This window comes from Prosopis cineraria, unplaced genomic scaffold, assembly GCF_029017545.1.
Source record: "Prosopis cineraria cultivar Desert tree isolate PC_DT_omini unplaced genomic scaffold, ASM2901754v1 PC3, whole genome shotgun sequence".
Classification (NCBI taxonomy): domain Eukaryota; kingdom Viridiplantae; phylum Streptophyta; class Magnoliopsida; order Fabales; family Fabaceae; genus Prosopis; species Prosopis cineraria.
In genome coordinates, this window is record NW_026555334.1 from 37,520,653 (window position 1) to 37,540,204 (window position 19,552).

Consider the following 19,552-nt stretch of genomic DNA (forward strand, 5'->3'; position numbering starts at 1 on the left):
TAATATCCAACCTTTCAAAAAAATATTTCATATTTTTGTTACTAGATTTTCTATTAAAAAAATACTAAAGTATACATTTAATTCTTTAACTTTATATTAAGTTTCATTTTGATTCTTTAATTCATAAAGTATCTTTTCATTCATTTAACTCTAACACCATTAATTTTATCAATAAAAATTTTTAACATTAAACTTTTAAATATTAATAAAGTATTTTTAAATGTTGATATGTTAAATTTAATTTTCTTAAAATAACAATGATGGCATGAGTACAAAAATAATTATTTAAAACTAACAATGTTATAATTAAAAAAATAAAAAGATACTTTATAAAATTAAAGAATTAAATTAAAATTTTATATAAAATTAGATAATCAAATATACACTTTAGCTATTAAAAATATATAATAATTGATGATTATTTTTAATATATGAATTATTGGCATTTTTTTTTTTCGGCCTAAGGCCGTTATGAGAGGCCATGGCGCTAATCATTTTGGCAAAAGTTGCATTCTTTTTCTATTATTGATATTCAATTTCATTCGTTAATTTTGTGACCACCACATAGCTTTAAATAAAGGTAAAACGACAAATCAGTCATTTTCTGTTTTTGCAATCCGAAGCAGAGATATTAAATGGTATGCTTAGCCTTTCGCTAAGCATGTTCAATATAATTGTGTGAACTTGCACGGGGAAATATGACATTTTGACCCCATTTAAGGGCCATAATCACACCTTGAAAAGTCTTGCTTCCTGCATTATTGGATATTTTTAAATTTTAAAATTATTTAAATTAAATATGCAAAATAAAATAGTAAATAATAAATATTATGTCAACTTATTTTTATTAGATATAACAATTTTTACGAAAACAACATCAATTAAATATTTTTTGTTATACATATATTTGGAGATAATCATTTTCAAAGTATTATAGAAAACACCAGATCATACATACCATGATGACAAGAATGAAAAATAATATTAATGTACTCCTTCCGTTTCTAGAAACTATCATTTGTTATATATTTTTTAAATAGCCACTCATAGTTTATAGTAATGAGAAATAATTAATATTTACTTATATTGATTAATATAGGGTATTTTAGTCTTATTATTTATTTTCAGATATAATTATTATAATTATTTAATTTTTTTAATTGTATGATATAAATTATATATATATATATATATATATAAAGAAACGGAGAGAGTAAATTAAATTTGCACGTACTTACACTGACCAAAGTCACCTTGATACTGCGATAGACTTCGTCCTTCCACGATTTCAAAAAAATTAACTTTATTCCTAATTTCACCAAGCTTTCAATAAATTGACTCCTTGCCTTGGCTTGTAGTCTCGGGACACCAAAAGTTTCAACAGTGAAGCAATCAAAGCTTTGTACGTACTCGTAGATGATGATATTCCAATCTTAAATGATTAGTAATATATTGTAGGGTTAATAAGCATCTTGAATTATAAATTATTATTAAAATAATATTTTAAATTTTAAACTTTTGAAATGAGAAGAAAATTTTTTAATTTATAAATTTTGAATAAATTATCCCTCATTATTTATCCATATAATATTATCAATTATGTAACCCAATTGACATGCCATGTGTTAAAAGGACATTAGTGTCATATTAGCCTATAAATAGGCCTAACAAAGTAACAAATAATAGTACTTATATGTAAATTAATGACAGGAGGTAGTTTATTATTCGAGTAATATTTTAGAGTTTAGCATGCTCATTTTAAAAGTTCAGAATGTAAGATGCTGTTCAAATAATAATTTGTCGTCCAAGATGTTCATTATCAATAGATAGTGAACTAATTATCCTTTAAAAAAATACAAGAAGAAGAAGCTAGATTCAGTTGGGGAAGAAAAACAAGCCAGGGGACACATTCAGGTGATTAATCGCAATGCACGTCTTCACTTAATGCTTATCATCACGATGAGATTGGGGACCATTTCAATTAGGTCATCACTATTCAAATCAAGTTTGGACGTTGTAAATTTAAAGTTCCCGATTTATTAATTTTGTAATGATAATAATAAAGTTTTTTTATTTTGAAACTGCATCTATTAAAATAAAACAATTGTATAAATTAAATTAGATATGGATGTTGTCTGGATTTAATTTGAATGATGAGCAAGAGCAAATCATGATGATGAGTATGGAATCTGTTTCCTTAATGCCATATATGTACCTAAAATTTGCAATCTCAAACTCTATTATTGTAAAACTAACTGATGGTGGTTGATTGTTCAAGTTGGGACTTGGTCATGAGGGTTAAGAGTTTTTGTCATTGGGCTTCGTTTGGAGGGAAAAAAAAAGCTAAAATAAAATAGGAATGAGAGAAAATTATGAAAAAAAAATTAAAAATAATATTTTTTTAATTATTTTTGAGAGTTTTTTCCTCTCTATCCAAACAAGGGGTTAAGCAAGAGCTCTTAAGAATTCAAATCACAACTCTTAAATATATAACAATTTATTAGTTGAGAGAGATCCACCATTATATTATCTTCCTCCAAAATTATGTGTAAAACTAGGCAATTAAGGCCACCTTAGGCTTAAAAAATTTTTCACTTATCCCCAATATAATCGGTCTTTATTTTCCCATTGAACATTAATGTTAATTATATATTTTCATTTAAAAATTTATTACTTGCTTATATTCTATATAATCTGTCATTAATAAAAGTGATATGAAGATTGAAAAGCAATACTCATATATACCTCTTAAATAATTTTATTTTAGTTTCCAAAACTACTTTACATGACCCTTAATTATTTACTTTCAATATCTTGGAAGAGGAGATGATCTCAGGATCTAATGCTTGCACCCAAAAAAAAAAAAAAACGAGAAGATGACACGCGCGGGTTGTTTATCACCATCTTTTGGATAAAGGACCTTTATAAGGAAAACAACATAAAGAGGTTCCACTGAACTAAATATCAGGAAACTAAGTTGTGCACTTTAGGTTTGATTTTTGTTTCGAAACAAAGACTTGCAAAGCCAAAAGCTCTTTTCCTTCTTTTTATCCCATTCGTTATCATCTTCCCCACCTCGCTCTCTCCCAATTCAATCAATCCCTTCAATCCAAAATATTATTAGGTCTTCTCCATCGTCCATCCATCTTTCCAACGAAAACCATTTATATGGAGTCGTTGTCACAAGTCCTTATAGCAACACTTCTTTTCTTGCTTTGAACGTTTTTCTCTATCTTCATCTCTATTATTGCACCTTTCTGGTCAAAGATCCATATCCATTATGACATTATTAGCGTCACTGATTAATCAATTATTTAGCCAATCACTGCTTCATCTTTAATGCCTTTTTCTTCGTTTAATTTAATACGAATCCTTCATGCAACGTCTCGTCTATCTATCTCCTGTATAATGCATTTGCTTTATCATACATAATTGATTTGAAAGATAACCAGTACTCTTCTTATATTTTGAACAATTCATGCTTGCAACCCCAAGAAGAAGCAATTGATGATGGTAGGGTTCTTTTTAGATGCCCTCAAAAGTTGCTGAAAATCAATCGGTTTTGTAAGTTAATGATGTTAATTGTTGATGACAGAGAATTAACAACTCTTTCTCCTTTCCTTTTTAATTAATGCGCATTTTCACTGGACGAATGTGTTGTGTTTACTTTTCATAAAGACTTTCAAAGTGTCGATGATCACTTTGGACCAGAATAGTACGTTTTGATTCCACGCAAGAGAAGGTCTTCTTCAATATATGAACTTAAAGAAAAGAAGATGGGTTTCCGGCATGTTCACTTGCGTGTGTTGAGTGCGTGTCTATGAAAAAAATAATGATGATTATTTTTTAACGAATTCATATTCTAAAATATCGAATCCTAACTTAAGCGTGCATAAGATAAAATTATTTCTTTTAAAAAACAGTTTAAATAAGCTGAATTTTGAAAGCTCACCAAAATCAGAAACATACTAAAATATATAAATATTAGAATTAGGACGGGCGATTATCGCGTTCATAGGTTAATCGGTCTTATTTGAGAGAGAGAGAGAGAAGCAGGGAAAGTAAATTTGTTTTTATATACAAATATTAGAAAGCTATATATAGTGACACATGTCTCCACTGATATTCATTCCTCATTTTCTAAAAGCGGAAAAAGCAGAAAAGGACGAGATGGTAAAAATATCCTCACTATTAAGAGTCAGCTTCTCTCCATTCTTTTCTTTCTCCATTGTCTCTCCACTTTCCATTTCAACCATCAGATTTATTTTTAAATGATTAAAATTTAATATTTCATAAAATTATTATTATATTCATTTTTTATAAAATTTTATATTTTAATAATAATTTTATAAAATATCAAATCTCAACCGTTCAAAAATGAATCTGATGGTTAAGATGAGAAGTGAAGAGATAGTGAAGAGAAAAAAGAAATGGAGAGAAGCTGACTCCCTCACTATTATACTTCATAAATAATAAAATAATTATTCATTTGCGCTTATAAAATGATAATAAAATATAGTGACACATATATTTGTATATCCCTCATAATTTCCTTCCTTTATTCCTTTCTTTCTTTGTTTTGCTTGTTTTTTTCTCACCAAGTTAGTGTATTCTGAATTTGTTTTAGAATGACATATTTGGACTCTCACATGTATAAAGAATAGATTTTTTTTTTTACTCATATCACAGTTATTCTCCTATTAAAAATTAATCATGTTCAAGATATGATGGTGCACTAATATGACTGCCCTTTTTAATAAGAAATTTGAATCTTGATTGCAGTAAATATGACCGCCCCTTCTACCAGGTACATCCCTCGGTGTAAAGCATATGTACAGTTAGACTAAATAAAATTATCATTCAACCACTCTGTTTTTTTTTTAAAAAAAAGAAGAAGAAGAAGCTTAATTATCATTTTAATTAGTTCCTGATCAACTTTCAATTCATATCATAATTGTGACTTTCACGTGTTATATATTTAATGTCTTGATTTCTTAATTATTTTTCATGCCGCGAGAGCTTGAGATGGAACTTGAAAAGTTCTTGCCAGAACAAGCCAGGAGGGACAAATTCGAAGAGATTCTTCGAGTAATTTTTTTGGAGTTGAAGATTCTTCAAGTATTTTTAGGGTCAAATTGATAGTTTAAAATAATTTCTTAATCATTTTCTATGCCGTGAGAGAGTCCTTGAAAGGTCGCAGAGCAAAGCAGTTGGAGGGACTGATCCAAGTTGATTCTTCAGATTTTTTATTTTTTATTTTTAGCGCTATTATAATATGATCTTTAAAAGATAATGACGTACATCGTATGTATATTAGATGTTAAAGAATAAATTAATTAAAAAGCGGAAATAACGAGTATTTAATGGAACTAACGAATCAGTTAATTAGGTGGTACACACACACACACGCATTGATAGTTTAGCCCCAAAAAATTGAAGCTTTAATCATTTGGGCTTAATTAAGTTGTGAAAAGGCAGTAGCAGCAGAAAAAAAAAATGGTGGGGTATTTATAGTAGTATTCTCGTCTAGTAAAGCTCGTCTAGTAAAAAAAATTAAGATTCACCATTATTAAAAAGTTATGGCGATATATAGTGTTTAATTTAATTTAATGCTGGGAGAGTCATTCAGCGATCAGAGTGACTTTTGGGATATTCCGATGCTATTATAGTGATAATTAGTATATATAATTAAGAAAAAGAATCATTGTTGAGATTGATGGGATGGGGATGAAGGGGCACAAAACTAATATTATTAATTATAAGGAGGGTGGGAAGGGCAGAGCATGCACCACACCATCAAGAAAATATTATTTTATCTGAGCATCTTTGATTTTTAGTTTAACTTGATTGAGCGAGTTTAAACAATTTAATATAAACAATTTCATTTGAAATCTTAAATTTAAGTTCTGAAATATATATTTACGTTAAATAAATATATTAAAAGTATATGATAATAACAAATTAAAATAAAAAAAGAATGAAAATACTATTTGTATTTATAAATACAAAGAGGATAGTGAAAAGACAGGGCATGCAGAGTAACAGTGTATGGGGTTGAGGGAACTGGTAAGAAAGACACGTACGTCGTTTTCGTGTAAAGCCCACCCATCTCTGCATGTAGAGCGGTCAATTACAAGCTTTGTCTTTTTAAGCCTAAAAAGATGGAGAGCCAGGTCACTACTTAATTTTTAAAAAAGTAAATCAGATTTAAAAAAACTAACTTTTTTAAATTTAAAAATAAAAAGGTTGATTTTTTAAATTTTAATATATATTTTAAAAAATAACATAAAAAAATAAATAAAAAGAAGATACCACATCACTCAAGCTCAATACTCACTTTTTAGTTCAGACAGTAGACATATACATTATTATTTTCTTATTTTGAATATTTTTACATTCTTTAAAATACTTTAAAATTATGATTTTGGTTTATTATTTACCGCAAATAATGAGGATGAAGAAGGAAGATATGAAAAGTTTAACATATTTGCTATTGAGGAGGATCCACAAGGAGAAGGATCAAATCATATTGATATTAATAATGATGAAAATTATCAAAATTTAGCTAATGATGCTACCAATGTGTAATTGATGTCGGAGTTAATTTTGAGATGTTATTTTTTTATCAAACTTAAAATTTTTGTTATGTGAATTGAATTGATTTTATTTTATTTTTTTAGACTTAATGTGATGTGTAATAACTTTGTTAGAATTTTAAATATTTTTTAATTTTTAAATTAAAAATTTAGAAAAATAATTAGGGCCAAGGCCCTGAAGGCTAGGGTCGAACTGTTAAAAATAGAGCCCTAAGATATAATTAGACTTAAAAAGACTAGCCCGTTTAGACCTTGACTTTTAAAGGATCAACCTTAATTAACACCTCTATTTGTATGACCCTAACAAAATTCACCCACAAATTAAATTTTTTTATTCCTTCGAGCATGTCATTATACTCCTCTATTTTAATTTATAAAATTATATATATTAATAAAACTCATTTAATATATTTTATAAATTTATTTCTTGAAATTCAAAATATAAATTTTTTAAAAATACTTTTTATTTAATAACCTTAAGAAAATAATAAAATAAGAAGGGAAGGGTAATGTTAAAAAAATATATTTAATAAAATTTTATTTTTATCAAATTATTTTATATTTTATGATATTGAATCATTTTTAAAATTGTCTTATAAACTATGTTGGAAAACTAATATTTAATAATTACCCACAAGTTAGTTGTACTATGTCATAAAATCATGGATCTGATTTATACATGATAATTTTATCAACAACAGACAGAGAGTCCTCGGGTTTTTAATTTCAATTATGTAAAAAAAATATTTACCCCCCACCCCATTTGCATGTTATCATGCCACGTTAATGATTTTTCTTTTTGAGGTTATTTCATCCCCCGCCAATTATAATAAGAAGGGAAGGGTAATGTTGAAAAAATATATTTAATAAAATTTTATTTGTGTCAAATTATTTTATATTTTATGATATTGAATTATCTTTAAAACTGTCTTATAAACTATGATGAAAAAGTAATATTTAATAATTACTCACAAGTTAGATCGTACTATGTCATAAAATCATGGATGTGATTTATGCATGACATACATGATAATATAATCAACAACACGCGCCGGTTTTTTTGTTTTTTTTTGGGGGGGGGGGGAGGTTCCCGGGTTTTTAATTTAAATTATGTAAAAAAAAAATATCATGCCATGTTAATGATTTATGTTTTATGTTAAAATAACATAGAGTTTAGAGAACACAAGCATCTTACAATTTAGTTTCGACTAAAAACAAAGGATAAAAGATAAGGATTGAGATATGAGTTTAACTAGCTGATAACGATGGGCATTATGAGAAGGACAGAGCTGTGAGGATTGATTGGCATAACTAGAATTTTCCAGGGATAATATTCTACAACTGCTTTCCACTTTTGGTAAAAATCAAAAGGGGTCTCTCACAGCATCCAAATGAAAGGGGAAAATAACAGTTAAGCGAGGATAGCCAGACATGGATCTGTTAGAAAGGCGTTTGTTTAGTTATTTTGAACAGATTGTAATGTTTAACCAATTCATCGGGGGGAAGTTTCTTTCTTTCTTTCGCTTAGATATTCTAAGTCTTTAATCGATTCATCTGGGGAAAAAAGTTATACTAAAATGGACGAACGAAATTTCCCAAATTAAGCAAATCAAGTTCAGGTTCAAGCTAATATGTTAGTGGGCCAATGACACATGCATGTCGATCAAAAGTGGGAGGTTGCAAAATTCAACTTGCTACTTTTTATAAGGAGAAGCCTCTTGTGCGTTGTGTCGTTGTGGGGTGGGCGTGGTTTCTCCCTGTGAAGAAGGATGCGTGTGTTTAAATTGTGTCGTTCCAAAAACAAAAGAAACAAGAATGCGAGAGCAAGAGTTTGGTTGGTGATGAGCGGGAACACAAGTTGATGTGACCATGGGACAGGGCACATTGCTCCTTCAAGATAGCCTCTCCAATGTGGCCACCATTAATATCAACCCATTCTAGAACTTTTGATTTCAAACCATCAACTCATATCCCCATGTGCTTCCAATTTTCTTTAATGCAAGGATAACAATAGGTTAACAACTAGATCAGGTGGATATTCAAGCAACTTAAATATTTTTTTATAAATGGACTCAATATGATTTGAATAAAAGAAAATGACAATAACATCACCCTAGCATATATAAATGATAATTTAATCTTTTGAAATGCCATAATTTCACTGGTAACAAGAAGAAAAGTTGTGATTATTTAAAAAAAATGTGTGAATCATTTTATTTTCAATAAGGACAGTTTGATTATTTATATAAATTTATTAATGACATAAAAATGTCTAAAGATTTTAATAAAATTATGACATTTTAAAAAATCAAATTATCATTCATATATTTTAAAATAATTTTATTATCATTTTTCCTTTGAATAAAGTCTGAGTGAATTTTGTGACAAGAAAACTAGATCAGGAGATCTACCCCAGCTGTGAGTATAACGTTACTTGAGTATAAATTAATCCGTCATACCAAATATAGTTGCACAAAACAGATATTAATATTTTCATCAATTTAAAAATTACCAGATCCAGGATAATGCAAAAGTGGAGAGCGTGATACCTTCAAGTTGCAAATCAAAAGTGAAAACTCTAGGGGCAGACGATTACCATGTCGTTTATCATGTAGACAAAGGTGATGTTCATCACCATCTGTTACGGTAGTTAAGTGAAATTATTAATTTGATCAGATGATTACGCTCCGGCTGCAACGTCCGATGACTAGTTGAACATTCGTGCTTATTCAAGTCTTATTTATAATGGGTACAGACAAGGGACATAATAGAGAACCAAATAGGAAGCATGAAAAGGCCCTCCAAAGCAGGCGTCTATCCTGCAAATTCGTAATAGGAATAGAGAAATAAAAGAGAAAACACAAGAAATAAGGGCAAGAGCTTTAACTCTTCCTGTTTGACCAGGAAAACAATGTTCAAACACAATACAGAGGCCACTTTTTCTGAAACCCATGAATCCAATTTTAACCACTTTCCCCTGAAGCAGAAAAATCATTTACATCTCCTTGCTACAATTCTTTGGGTGAAAACTCATTTTATGTTCCTTAGGCATGTGCTCTACCGTACATGTAAACGCCCACATGATCTGGGTATTTGCTAAACTATCTTCTTCTCTTTCCCCTTTTCTTTTGTAATAGTACTTCATGGCAAAGATGGGTCCATGGGTGACTGATTAAGCCCCATTGCTGATGGCTGCTTCATTAGCCTTTACCCTCCGATAAAAGAGAACGTAGGCGGCCGCACTATTAACCTCATCCTCACTTATGGGTGAAATGTGGCTATCATCAAAGTTATACCACCTGTTTTCATCTAAAAGCTGCACATTGTGACGATTGTGTTAGAAGAAACTCTCGAGCACTCCAAAGTTTACAAAAAAAAAAAAAATTGTACCAAGTGAGTCACGAATAAAAACATGCATAGTACATATCTCATGCTTGATTCGTAAATTTGGTGCACAATCAGTAGACTGGAACGCTACAACACAGAAAAATCTGATAACAGGTAAATGGTGGCAACCAATCAATAAAAAGACCCCCAAATTGCACCATGAAATAAAGGTACTTAAATGTAATCAAGGCCCAAGACGAAGACGAAGATTGAGCATTAAAAGCAAAGGATGTAACAATGGCCAAATCTAAGCTATGAAAAAGCTTCCAAAGTCTAAGGAACTTTAAAGGCAATTGCAATTCTTGACTAAAAAAGCAAATCTATGGCAAATAAAAGTTCCCAGCTTACCTTGATATGTGCTGTGTAATGCCCACTACCCATGCTACCATAATGGTTTGTAAGGGCATACAATTCATAGATTTGTCGTCGGGAGTTGTTTTTGTTGGCTATATAATTTGTTAAGTCGAAGTCATGAATGGGAAAGTTAACAAAAGTCTCTAGCTTGTGCTTCATTGACCTGCTATATGAGAACCTCTTCAGATGAATGACCAGCACCTCCGGGAGCCTCCACAAGTCAAGCTTTTTGCTTGCTTGCCGTCTCTCTTTACACTGAGGACAGTACCTATATTATATTCAGATAGATGCACAGTTAACATTTAACTACTATATGGTACCACCTTAGCTAAGAACAATCACTTCGGCAGTTGCAAATTTTCTACCCTTGTCAAGAATTTTGATGCAGCATAAAATCAAAAAGGATGCGCATATAAATATATAAAATGCGATGTAGCATATGCACAGAATCCTTTATTTCAAGGTTTCGTGGGTACAAGGATAATATTTTTCAGTGTTTAGACCAAATAGCATATAAATTATACTATTGAGAAAGCCAGGTTAAAAGAAAAATGAAAATATTTAATTCAAGACAGAACTACGGTTAACTCACCAATGATACTGATAAAACGTCGTAATTCTATCTTCATTTTAGCAATTTTTTTTAAAGGCTGAGTTTTAGCTCACAGCAATAGGCTTAATCAAGTAAAGGAGAGTTATGCAATATTTTGATGATGAAAAGGTACAAACAGGGAGGACCTTTCGTGCAATGTATTAGGCCTGATAGTATAAGCTAAAACAATAAATCACGTTTTTGAAGTCATATCCTAGCAAGGTGGCTTGTTCAAGAACTTGGAACTTCCACTTTTGAGAAACTACAGCATGGCAGCGCATTGTATCTTTCTTTCATGCTGCATTAGCTAATCCTGTTAAGCATACTAAAAAGAAGGCAGCACTTAAATGTTTACAGCAAAAAATAATAATAATAACAGTAATAATTTAAGCCTCAAGCCCCGTGTTTCCAGTCCAATCCAGTGCTCAGAAAATATCGTGCAACTATCACAGACTTCAGAGGGTGATCACCTTTCGTTCTTCTTCTTTTTTTTTTCCCTTTTTATTTTCTGGCCATCGATCACCTTTTATTCTTTTAAAAGGAAGACATAACCAGATGGGATGAGAAGATTGACAGAGTTGCAGATATTATCAATGCATGCACCATATTAATCTCATCAAACATGGGCTAGAAGGGCAGAGTTGTAGATGAGGGAAGAAGGTTGAGGAGAAACTAACCACATATCTTCAGGCACCAGAGGTTCTTCACGCAGAAAAGCTTCCAAGCAAGTATACAAAGAGAGAGGCTCAGTGCGAGCTTTCTTGGTTGCAGGCCCATATTTTAAAACTTCTGGCAAATTCTCAAGTGGCTGGGTATCATACTTTTCCAGAAGCTTCTGTGACCAATCAACATATACTAAAACTGTTGCAGACGATGGAGACAGTTTCACCACTTTGTCCTCTCCCATTGAGAGATCAATGCAAGCATTAGTATCATCCACTAATTGGAGAGGTAACTTAGGCAGTGGTCCTTTGCAATCAGTGCCATCCCTATTCAGCAAATTTGACGACATGGTTCCAGCACATGCTTCAACAGAATTAGTGCCACAGCATTGATCTGATGCTGCTCTTCCAATGCTAGATTCAGAATTACTAGCTTGTTCCACATTACTGCCTTTCCTCAGAAGAGGAGAGAGCACACGATAAACCATTACCTGTATATCACCCCTTGTGACTGCATCATCACATGAGATCAAGGACACAATAGGTGTTCCATATGGTTTCCATCCTGATATGGTCTGTGACTCGCTATTCCTAGAACACAATTTACACATGCAAAGCATCAGAAAGCAGTAAAGACACAAAAGAACAGCATACAAAATTATGCCCAACATGATGTACACTGATGATGTAATGTGATGCAACCCTGCCATTTACCTTTAACATGGGTCCACACAATAGAAATTCACAGGTTCAATTGAAAAAAAAAAAAAAAAGCATTCTATATCTAAATCCATATATAAATTATTTTTCTCAAATTAAAGTGTAAAAAAATGACTGATGTAAGAAATTACAGAGTTACTATGTTTATTGTTTAAGAAAGTTGCCATTTGAACATTTTAATACAAATCAAGTTGACTTCAGTGGCACATATAAGTAGTATACAGTATGACATGCAAATGAAACAAAAATACATACTGCTCTCTCCGACGGTGTATTAACTGGAGATATTTTTTTTTTTATTGATCTTTGGAATCTTGTAAGCAGCAACATGATCATCATCTTTAACCGTAGATAATGATATGAGAGGGTCTTCTAGAAATCTTTGGATCAAATGGTTTCGTATCTGAAAATTGCTCACCAACATAATGTACCAAATTAGAATAGAGAACACCAATAATTCCAGCAAAAATGTGCAAAGTTTAATATTGTCTAGTACACACCTCCACAAGCAACAGCCTCTCATTAGGCTTCAATGAACAAGCATTGCTGAGTGCCTGGATCAGATCTCTGCAGCGCCCCTGCTTAGGCACTGTCACAGTACAAGCAGATGGCAGGGCAGTTCCATCGCAAGTAAAAATTGTCACCGTCATAATCCTAGTGGTGGTGGATTGGAGTGGCAAGGAAAGGTACATAAAAGGATCGAATGTGACAGAGACTTTATTGCAAACTGGACAAACCAATGTTGATTTGTATTGACCCTATCAAATGAAGAATTATATGAGAAGGTGAATTCAATAGGAATAAGAAAATGGGAATAAATATGATACTGAAAACATTTTCAACAAGTATCCCGGAGTCCTGTGCTGTTATAGTGGACATACAACAGCAGCATTGGCAATGTCAGACTCCAAGAGAAGTTGTAAAAACCATGCATATTGGGGGGAAAAATTCTCTTAATCTATGATAATCTCTCTCTTTGCGATAAAGCACGCTTCATTTGTGAAGAAACTTAGAGTGGTCCTGATGATGAATGGAAGCACCAATTATAAGCTATATTAGCTCTCATTCTCATGGTGTTTTTCCATATGCCCCACAGAGATTAGCGTCACAAATAACCCTATTAAAAGTCCATCACATTTGCAAACAGCAAGAACGTTCTTGGACTTCAACATTTCCTCACCTTACGATGCAAATAAAAAAGAACAATAAACCAGTGTACAGTTCCTCAACAAGGCATACCACTTCAATTATTCTACATGGACTAGAAACATATATGTCAAATTTCATTAGCAACGCATTCTATGCAGCATTGTCAGTCCACAATATAGGGAAAGCTGTTCCTGACAAGCTAATATCAATAGCAAAAGAACAATGACACGTTTTTAAATAACCCCCTCTACCCACCTGACACACATCAACAATTATGGAATCATTACGAGCAATATGATTTGCCCAATACTCATCAGCCACTTCCTCATCAGGTCGACCATCAGCATCTCTAGACCTTATATATGGTCTGTGTCTTACACGATTCAGATCTTCGTGGAGACCATCAAGTAGGAATGCTAAAAGTTCCTGAAAATAATGAACATATATTAATAAAGATTAAATAACAGTAATTAAAGAGATGGTACAAACTTTCAGTCAACAAACCAACCTGAGAATCATGCTGATTGTGGCCACTGAACTGAGGTGCAAAGCGTGCAAGCTTTGCTTTAAAAGGTCGGGGAGCAATTGGGGTTCGCCCAGGTGCCCATAGCTTCGAAGCAACTCACCAAATGCAAGGGCTAGTTCACCCTATTAAAGGAAGGTTAAAAATGATTTCTAAGTCTGAGTTTGCATTACTCCAAAATGTCAGTCTGTTAAGTAATACTCATCAATTATGAGCTAAAACCCACAATAATAATCATACTCATACAGTAGGCAGAGAGTCATTCCCAACTATGAATAGAAACTATTGACGATCACGGTGTGCCCAAAAGTGGCAACTATGAAAAAGATTTGATGAATTTATTGAAAAGGTGATTATTAAAATCCTATGATTAAACAGACATGCAGACAGGATGGAGAACAAAATGATCTTCATATAATGTAACAATAAAGATGGTCATGTTCAGTGCATGAAAGATATCATAATAGATAAGCATGATCAAGATTCACAATGATGGATTGCTTGACGAAGCCAACAAAAGCCATCTGGATTGTCAACAAAACCTAAGATAAATTCTAAAATGAAATACAGAATCAGTGAGTGAACGAAAGTGATAAATCAACAAAAGTCACTGCTAGCCACTTCAGTTACTGGACGTGCATTATAACACATCCCAGGACCAATGTTTAACTTACATATTGAATGACTAAACCAAATCTCTATCATATTGAATGACTAAACCAAATCTCTATCAACAAACAATCTTGCATGAAGCCTCATAAAGGAAAACTTTCAAGGAGAAGTAAACAACTTCAAGCTTATTGCTTTTTATATAATACTTACAACCATGCCCAATGGATTTTGCCAATTTATCTCTTGGTGATAATCCTCCCGAAAGTACCTAGCAAACTCCGGAGTATGAACAAGACACTGGATCGCACTATTCATAAAACAAGTATTGCCAAGGTTCAGCAACCCAGTGAGACCACCTGAAGAACCTCTTGTGCTAACACCACTGGTTCCACAAGTATTATCCACATCTCTAACTGTAGAAATCAGGTTTTGAGATGAGGAAAACTCAGCATTATAGTTTCTAGATGCTCCCTTGCTAGCAGATAAGCCACCAGCAATTGATAAGCTTGACTTAGATGGCTCTGCAAGAGCAGAACTTGATTCCCTCTGTGCAGATCCATTGTCCTGGGCAGAACTTATGCTATTCATATTGTTAAGGACCTCCACAAGAATCTGTATGAGTTTTATCAGAGAGCAATAAAAAAAAACAAAAATGTCAAAAGGTAAGCCAGAGCAAGAGGAATATCAATACATCAGAGTGAGAGGAGACCAACATCCTGGTCCATTTGTATATTGGCATCATCAAGTGTTTTGTCCATGTCATTCATCAAGGCATGCTTCCGACGGCCATAGTAGTCCCAAATACATACCTAAACAGATGCAACCTCTTAATTACTACACCCTGAAAGTTTAAAACTATTTCTTGAAATTAGATTTTAAAAAGGAATTACAAAGTCTTTACTTGTTCTGACTGAAGATCAAATATTTCACAAGCTCTTCGATGAAGTTGTCCAATGGTTTCCTGCCCGAAATATTGCTCTAAGATAAATAGTGATTTCCAAGAAAAAATAAAGATCTTGCAGTAACATGTGCCAAAATTGTAATTTGGGACTCATTTATTTCCCCTCATATTATACCTTCTTGCTTATTCTTATAGTGGATCGATCACCTTTTGGCACCACAAGTAATTGAAGCCTTAAAGGATACACCTCTACAGCCAATTCTGTCTGTGAAAGACCAGAACAGATGGCTTTCCTCGCCAATGTAGGACCACCACCATACCTAAATCCATAGAATCTCCATTGTTGTCAAACATCGTAATATAGCTATTATTGTCTAACAGGATATTTATGATACACAATGAGATGGAAATGCACTAGATAATAGTTTTACTAATTGTACATTCCCCTTTTGAGTCAAAAGGTTTCCGCCTAACTAGGAGCAGGACAAAATATTTGCATTGTAATTTTAATAACGGATTAGTTAGTAGTAATTTGAAAGTGAAATTAGAGGATCATATTATATATCAAGTGGAAAAGTTTAGATATTTGAGAATTATTACTCAATATAATGGGAAATTGATGGGGATGTTGCATACAAGATACAAGCTAAGTCGTTTAATTAGAGAAAGGCTAAAGAAATTATTTGCAATCAAAAGGTACCTAATAAACTTAAAGGAAAGTTTTACTAAACTGTTGTAAGACCAGCTATCGTGTAAAGGTAAAATTATATGGTAGTGAATATTGAGTTTTAATGGAAGAGCAAGAGAATAAAGTTGGAGTAGTAGAGATGAAAATATTGAGATGTATGTGCAGACATACATATAAAGGTAAAATTCAAAATGAGCATATACAAGAAAAAAGTAGACAAAGCAGCTATTGAGGGGAAAATGATTAAAAATCGTTTAAGATGGTTTGAACATGTACAAAGAAAATTGCAGGAAGCAATGATGAGAAGGGTGGAACTGATAATTTTGAGCACAGTTAAGAGGGGTAAAAGAAGGCCAAAGAAAATATTTATGAAAATTGTTGACCGAGAACTTTTAGCTAACAACATTCTTAAAAACTTGATAAATGATGGAACAAAATGGCATCATATAATCCATGTAACCAACCCACCTAATGCGACAAGGCTTGTTGGCTTTTTTAGAATATAGAGGAATGCTACAAGTAATCAAATTTGCAATTCCTTTATATTTTTTAGCTTTTCCCTAAAACTAAATAACTTCTTCATACAATAGCAATAGAATATAAAAATTTTCTTTTTTCTTTCTTTATGGCTCAAATTAATTGAACTTGATGTTTTCAAACGAAAGTGAATAAAATCTAACATGCAGCTTAACAATTAACTGCTCATGATGACATCACCCACAAGAAGTTAGTACCTACTGGCAGATTTCTGAAAAACACCGTGAAAATAAAGAAGTCAGGGGAAAGAAACTATTTTCACATATGAGATGAACTGAATTTGACTTGAGCAACAAGCAAGCAATCTCACCATGAATATAATTGATTCCAAACATCTTGGGGAAGCAATACATAGTCTCTGCCCTCTAACAATGTATCATGGATCTCAACACCAGCCACAGAGTCCTCAGGCATTCCATCATAAATCAAATCAGAATTATCAATACCAGATGGCCTCTTTAAAGCATTTGAATTAGCCAAATCACAATGCTCTGAATAGGAAGCCCCATCATATGTATTGTTTGTTTGATCTTGGTTCACATATTCAATCCAATGCTGCCACCATCTGCAGGAAAGAGATCAGAAATAACTGTCTTTTCCTTGCTTATTTATACATTGTGGTGGGTGTAGATGAAAAAGAGACAAACAAATACATATGAAATGAAGAGAAAGGCCAGTTATTGTCAATGTAAACAAATTATATTGGCCTCTTCAGACAATTTGTCAGCAAACTTATGAAAAAGTGACATATCGGCTATATTGACAAGGTTTTAGTTTATATTAACATATTGGCTAAGAAAAGCAATGTTCCTCAAGCTTTGTGTCCCTGCATTAGAGACCAAATCTCAAAAGAGCAAAAGCCAAAAAAAGAAGAGAGAAGATTATGAAGGTAGGAAGAAGATATTAAATAAAATCAATTACACTAAACATGCAAAAGCAATTATTGAACATTATTTTGGATGCATAATCACCCAGATAAAATGAAAGTCAAACAGCAGTGCAAAATCAGGGGAGAAGAAGTCTCAAACCCAAGCAGCAAAGAGATAAAATTTTACAGTGTATTTCTCAATTTCAAACCCCATAATCTTCAAGTTCAACATCTCTTCCATTAGTCCACAACAGAGAGCAAAGAAATAACTAGTGAATCACTGCGGTACCAAAATTAGAACTAGAATACTGGCGCAAGTACAGTTAGATTTCAAAAGTAGAACTAGAATACTGGTGCTCCACAAAATAAGAAAGGTCTAGAGGGCTCAGAGATTACCGCCACCCATTGAGAACCATTGGCTGCCAGATTAAATCTAAGAGATACTAACTGAAACTGACTCTGCCGCTTTGATAGTGAATTATGAGAATTGTTATTATTTTCACATATTTGTCTTAAATTTGCAATTAGCAGAAAATTATTGACGGTCTTCAAAAACTTATTCTCAAATGAGCAGAAAACGAATAAAATTGGGGTCCAAACACAGAACAAAACCCCGGGAGTGGGGATCAGCAAATTCTGACACCGCCCCATTTTCTCAAACGAAACAATGTCAGAGTAATATAATCCAAAAGAGAAATAGGGGGAGAACAGCTACGATTTTCCTTCACTCTGTGCTACTCAGTTCTCCAACCTTAGCGCTCTAGTATCATTTAGTCCTCCAACACGTTATTTTTTTCATATATTAACAAAGAGAACAAGAGCATCTCCCACGGAGGATTATATTGTTCAGAGGAAGCGTCAGAATAACCTAACAATTTTCGGCGGAACAAAAGAGAAAAAGAAAACGAGGGAAAGGGGACTGAAGAAGTAAAAATCGAACCTCTGGGTGATCAAGTAAAAGGTCTCCCCCTCTTTGATGTTAGCTTCGGCAGCGAGGGCAATGTCTCTTATCATAATCCTCTCTTCCTCTGGGGTCAGCTCAGAGCTACTGGTACTGCTACAGATGGACACCTCTGCCATCTATCCGGGCAATAAAATTTGCGTTTCTTTTCCTTCTCTGAGTTAACAAAAGCAGTTTCGGAGAAGAAATCGGGAGATGCTCTGAAGTCTGAAAGTCTCCGCGTTCACCAGAAGTTCCGATGCCGGTTAAACCCGACGAGCTCCCCTCGCTCCGAACATGTTCGACTTCACTTATTTATTAGAAAATCACTTGGCAAATTTATTTTAATGTAAAATATTTTTCGAAGAAAGAAAAACATAATACGGAGCGGCAAAAATCCGTGGGAAAAAGGAAACTATGATAAAATTAAACTCTAACGAAAAAATTATTGAAAGTTAAAAACATTGTTACTTCTTAATTAAAATAAGTTTTGGGCAAGGTACCAATATCATACATATAAATATAAAAAAATAAAAAAAATCGTAAATGGTAAACATTATTTTTATTTCAAATTCCATACAAATATTTTTCTCATTACATGCAGTGATGTTTTCTTATCTTACTAAAAATATTCTTGTTTGAGACACGTTTGGTTATGTAATATGAACATGTCTCTTGGTGAAAATTCAAAGGTTAATTCATTATGTTTTAAATACTAAATGTTTTATATACTATACAAAGTTTAAAATAAGATTTATTATATTTTTAAAATTTTACCCCTAACATGCACACAAATATGTCAAGACTCAGCTAAACTTAAGACCTCTTGGGGGCGACATTATTGTTCGGACAACTATAATCATTAACAATAAAATTTATTATATAAATAGTGTGATTTTTTATATAAATTTTATATTGTATACTGATATAAATTAAAAAAATACGTCATATGCTGGAGGGAAAACTTTTGAATTAAGAAATTTTATTACCTTCATATTGTAAAAACTTGTTAAGCAATTAAAG

General features: G+C 32.4%; 1 protein-coding gene across 1 annotated transcript; it reads right to left on the reverse strand.

The window, feature by feature from the left end:
• Positions 1-9,464: 9,464 nt before the first annotated feature.
• On the reverse strand, positions 9,465-18,829 carry LOC129305982 (ubiquitin carboxyl-terminal hydrolase 5). The gene is given in 15 exon segments (XM_054946238.1): positions 9,465-9,912; positions 10,332-10,605; positions 11,607-12,182; positions 12,567-12,597; positions 12,600-12,714; positions 12,812-13,069; positions 13,716-13,886; positions 13,969-14,075; positions 14,078-14,108; positions 14,806-15,207; positions 15,309-15,404; positions 15,497-15,556; positions 15,672-15,816; positions 17,032-17,286; positions 18,530-18,829. Coding segments are annotated over 15 exon segments (2,805 nt in total). The 5' UTR covers positions 18,670-18,829; the 3' UTR covers positions 9,465-9,768.
• Between the last annotated feature and the right edge of the window lie 723 nt (positions 18,830-19,552).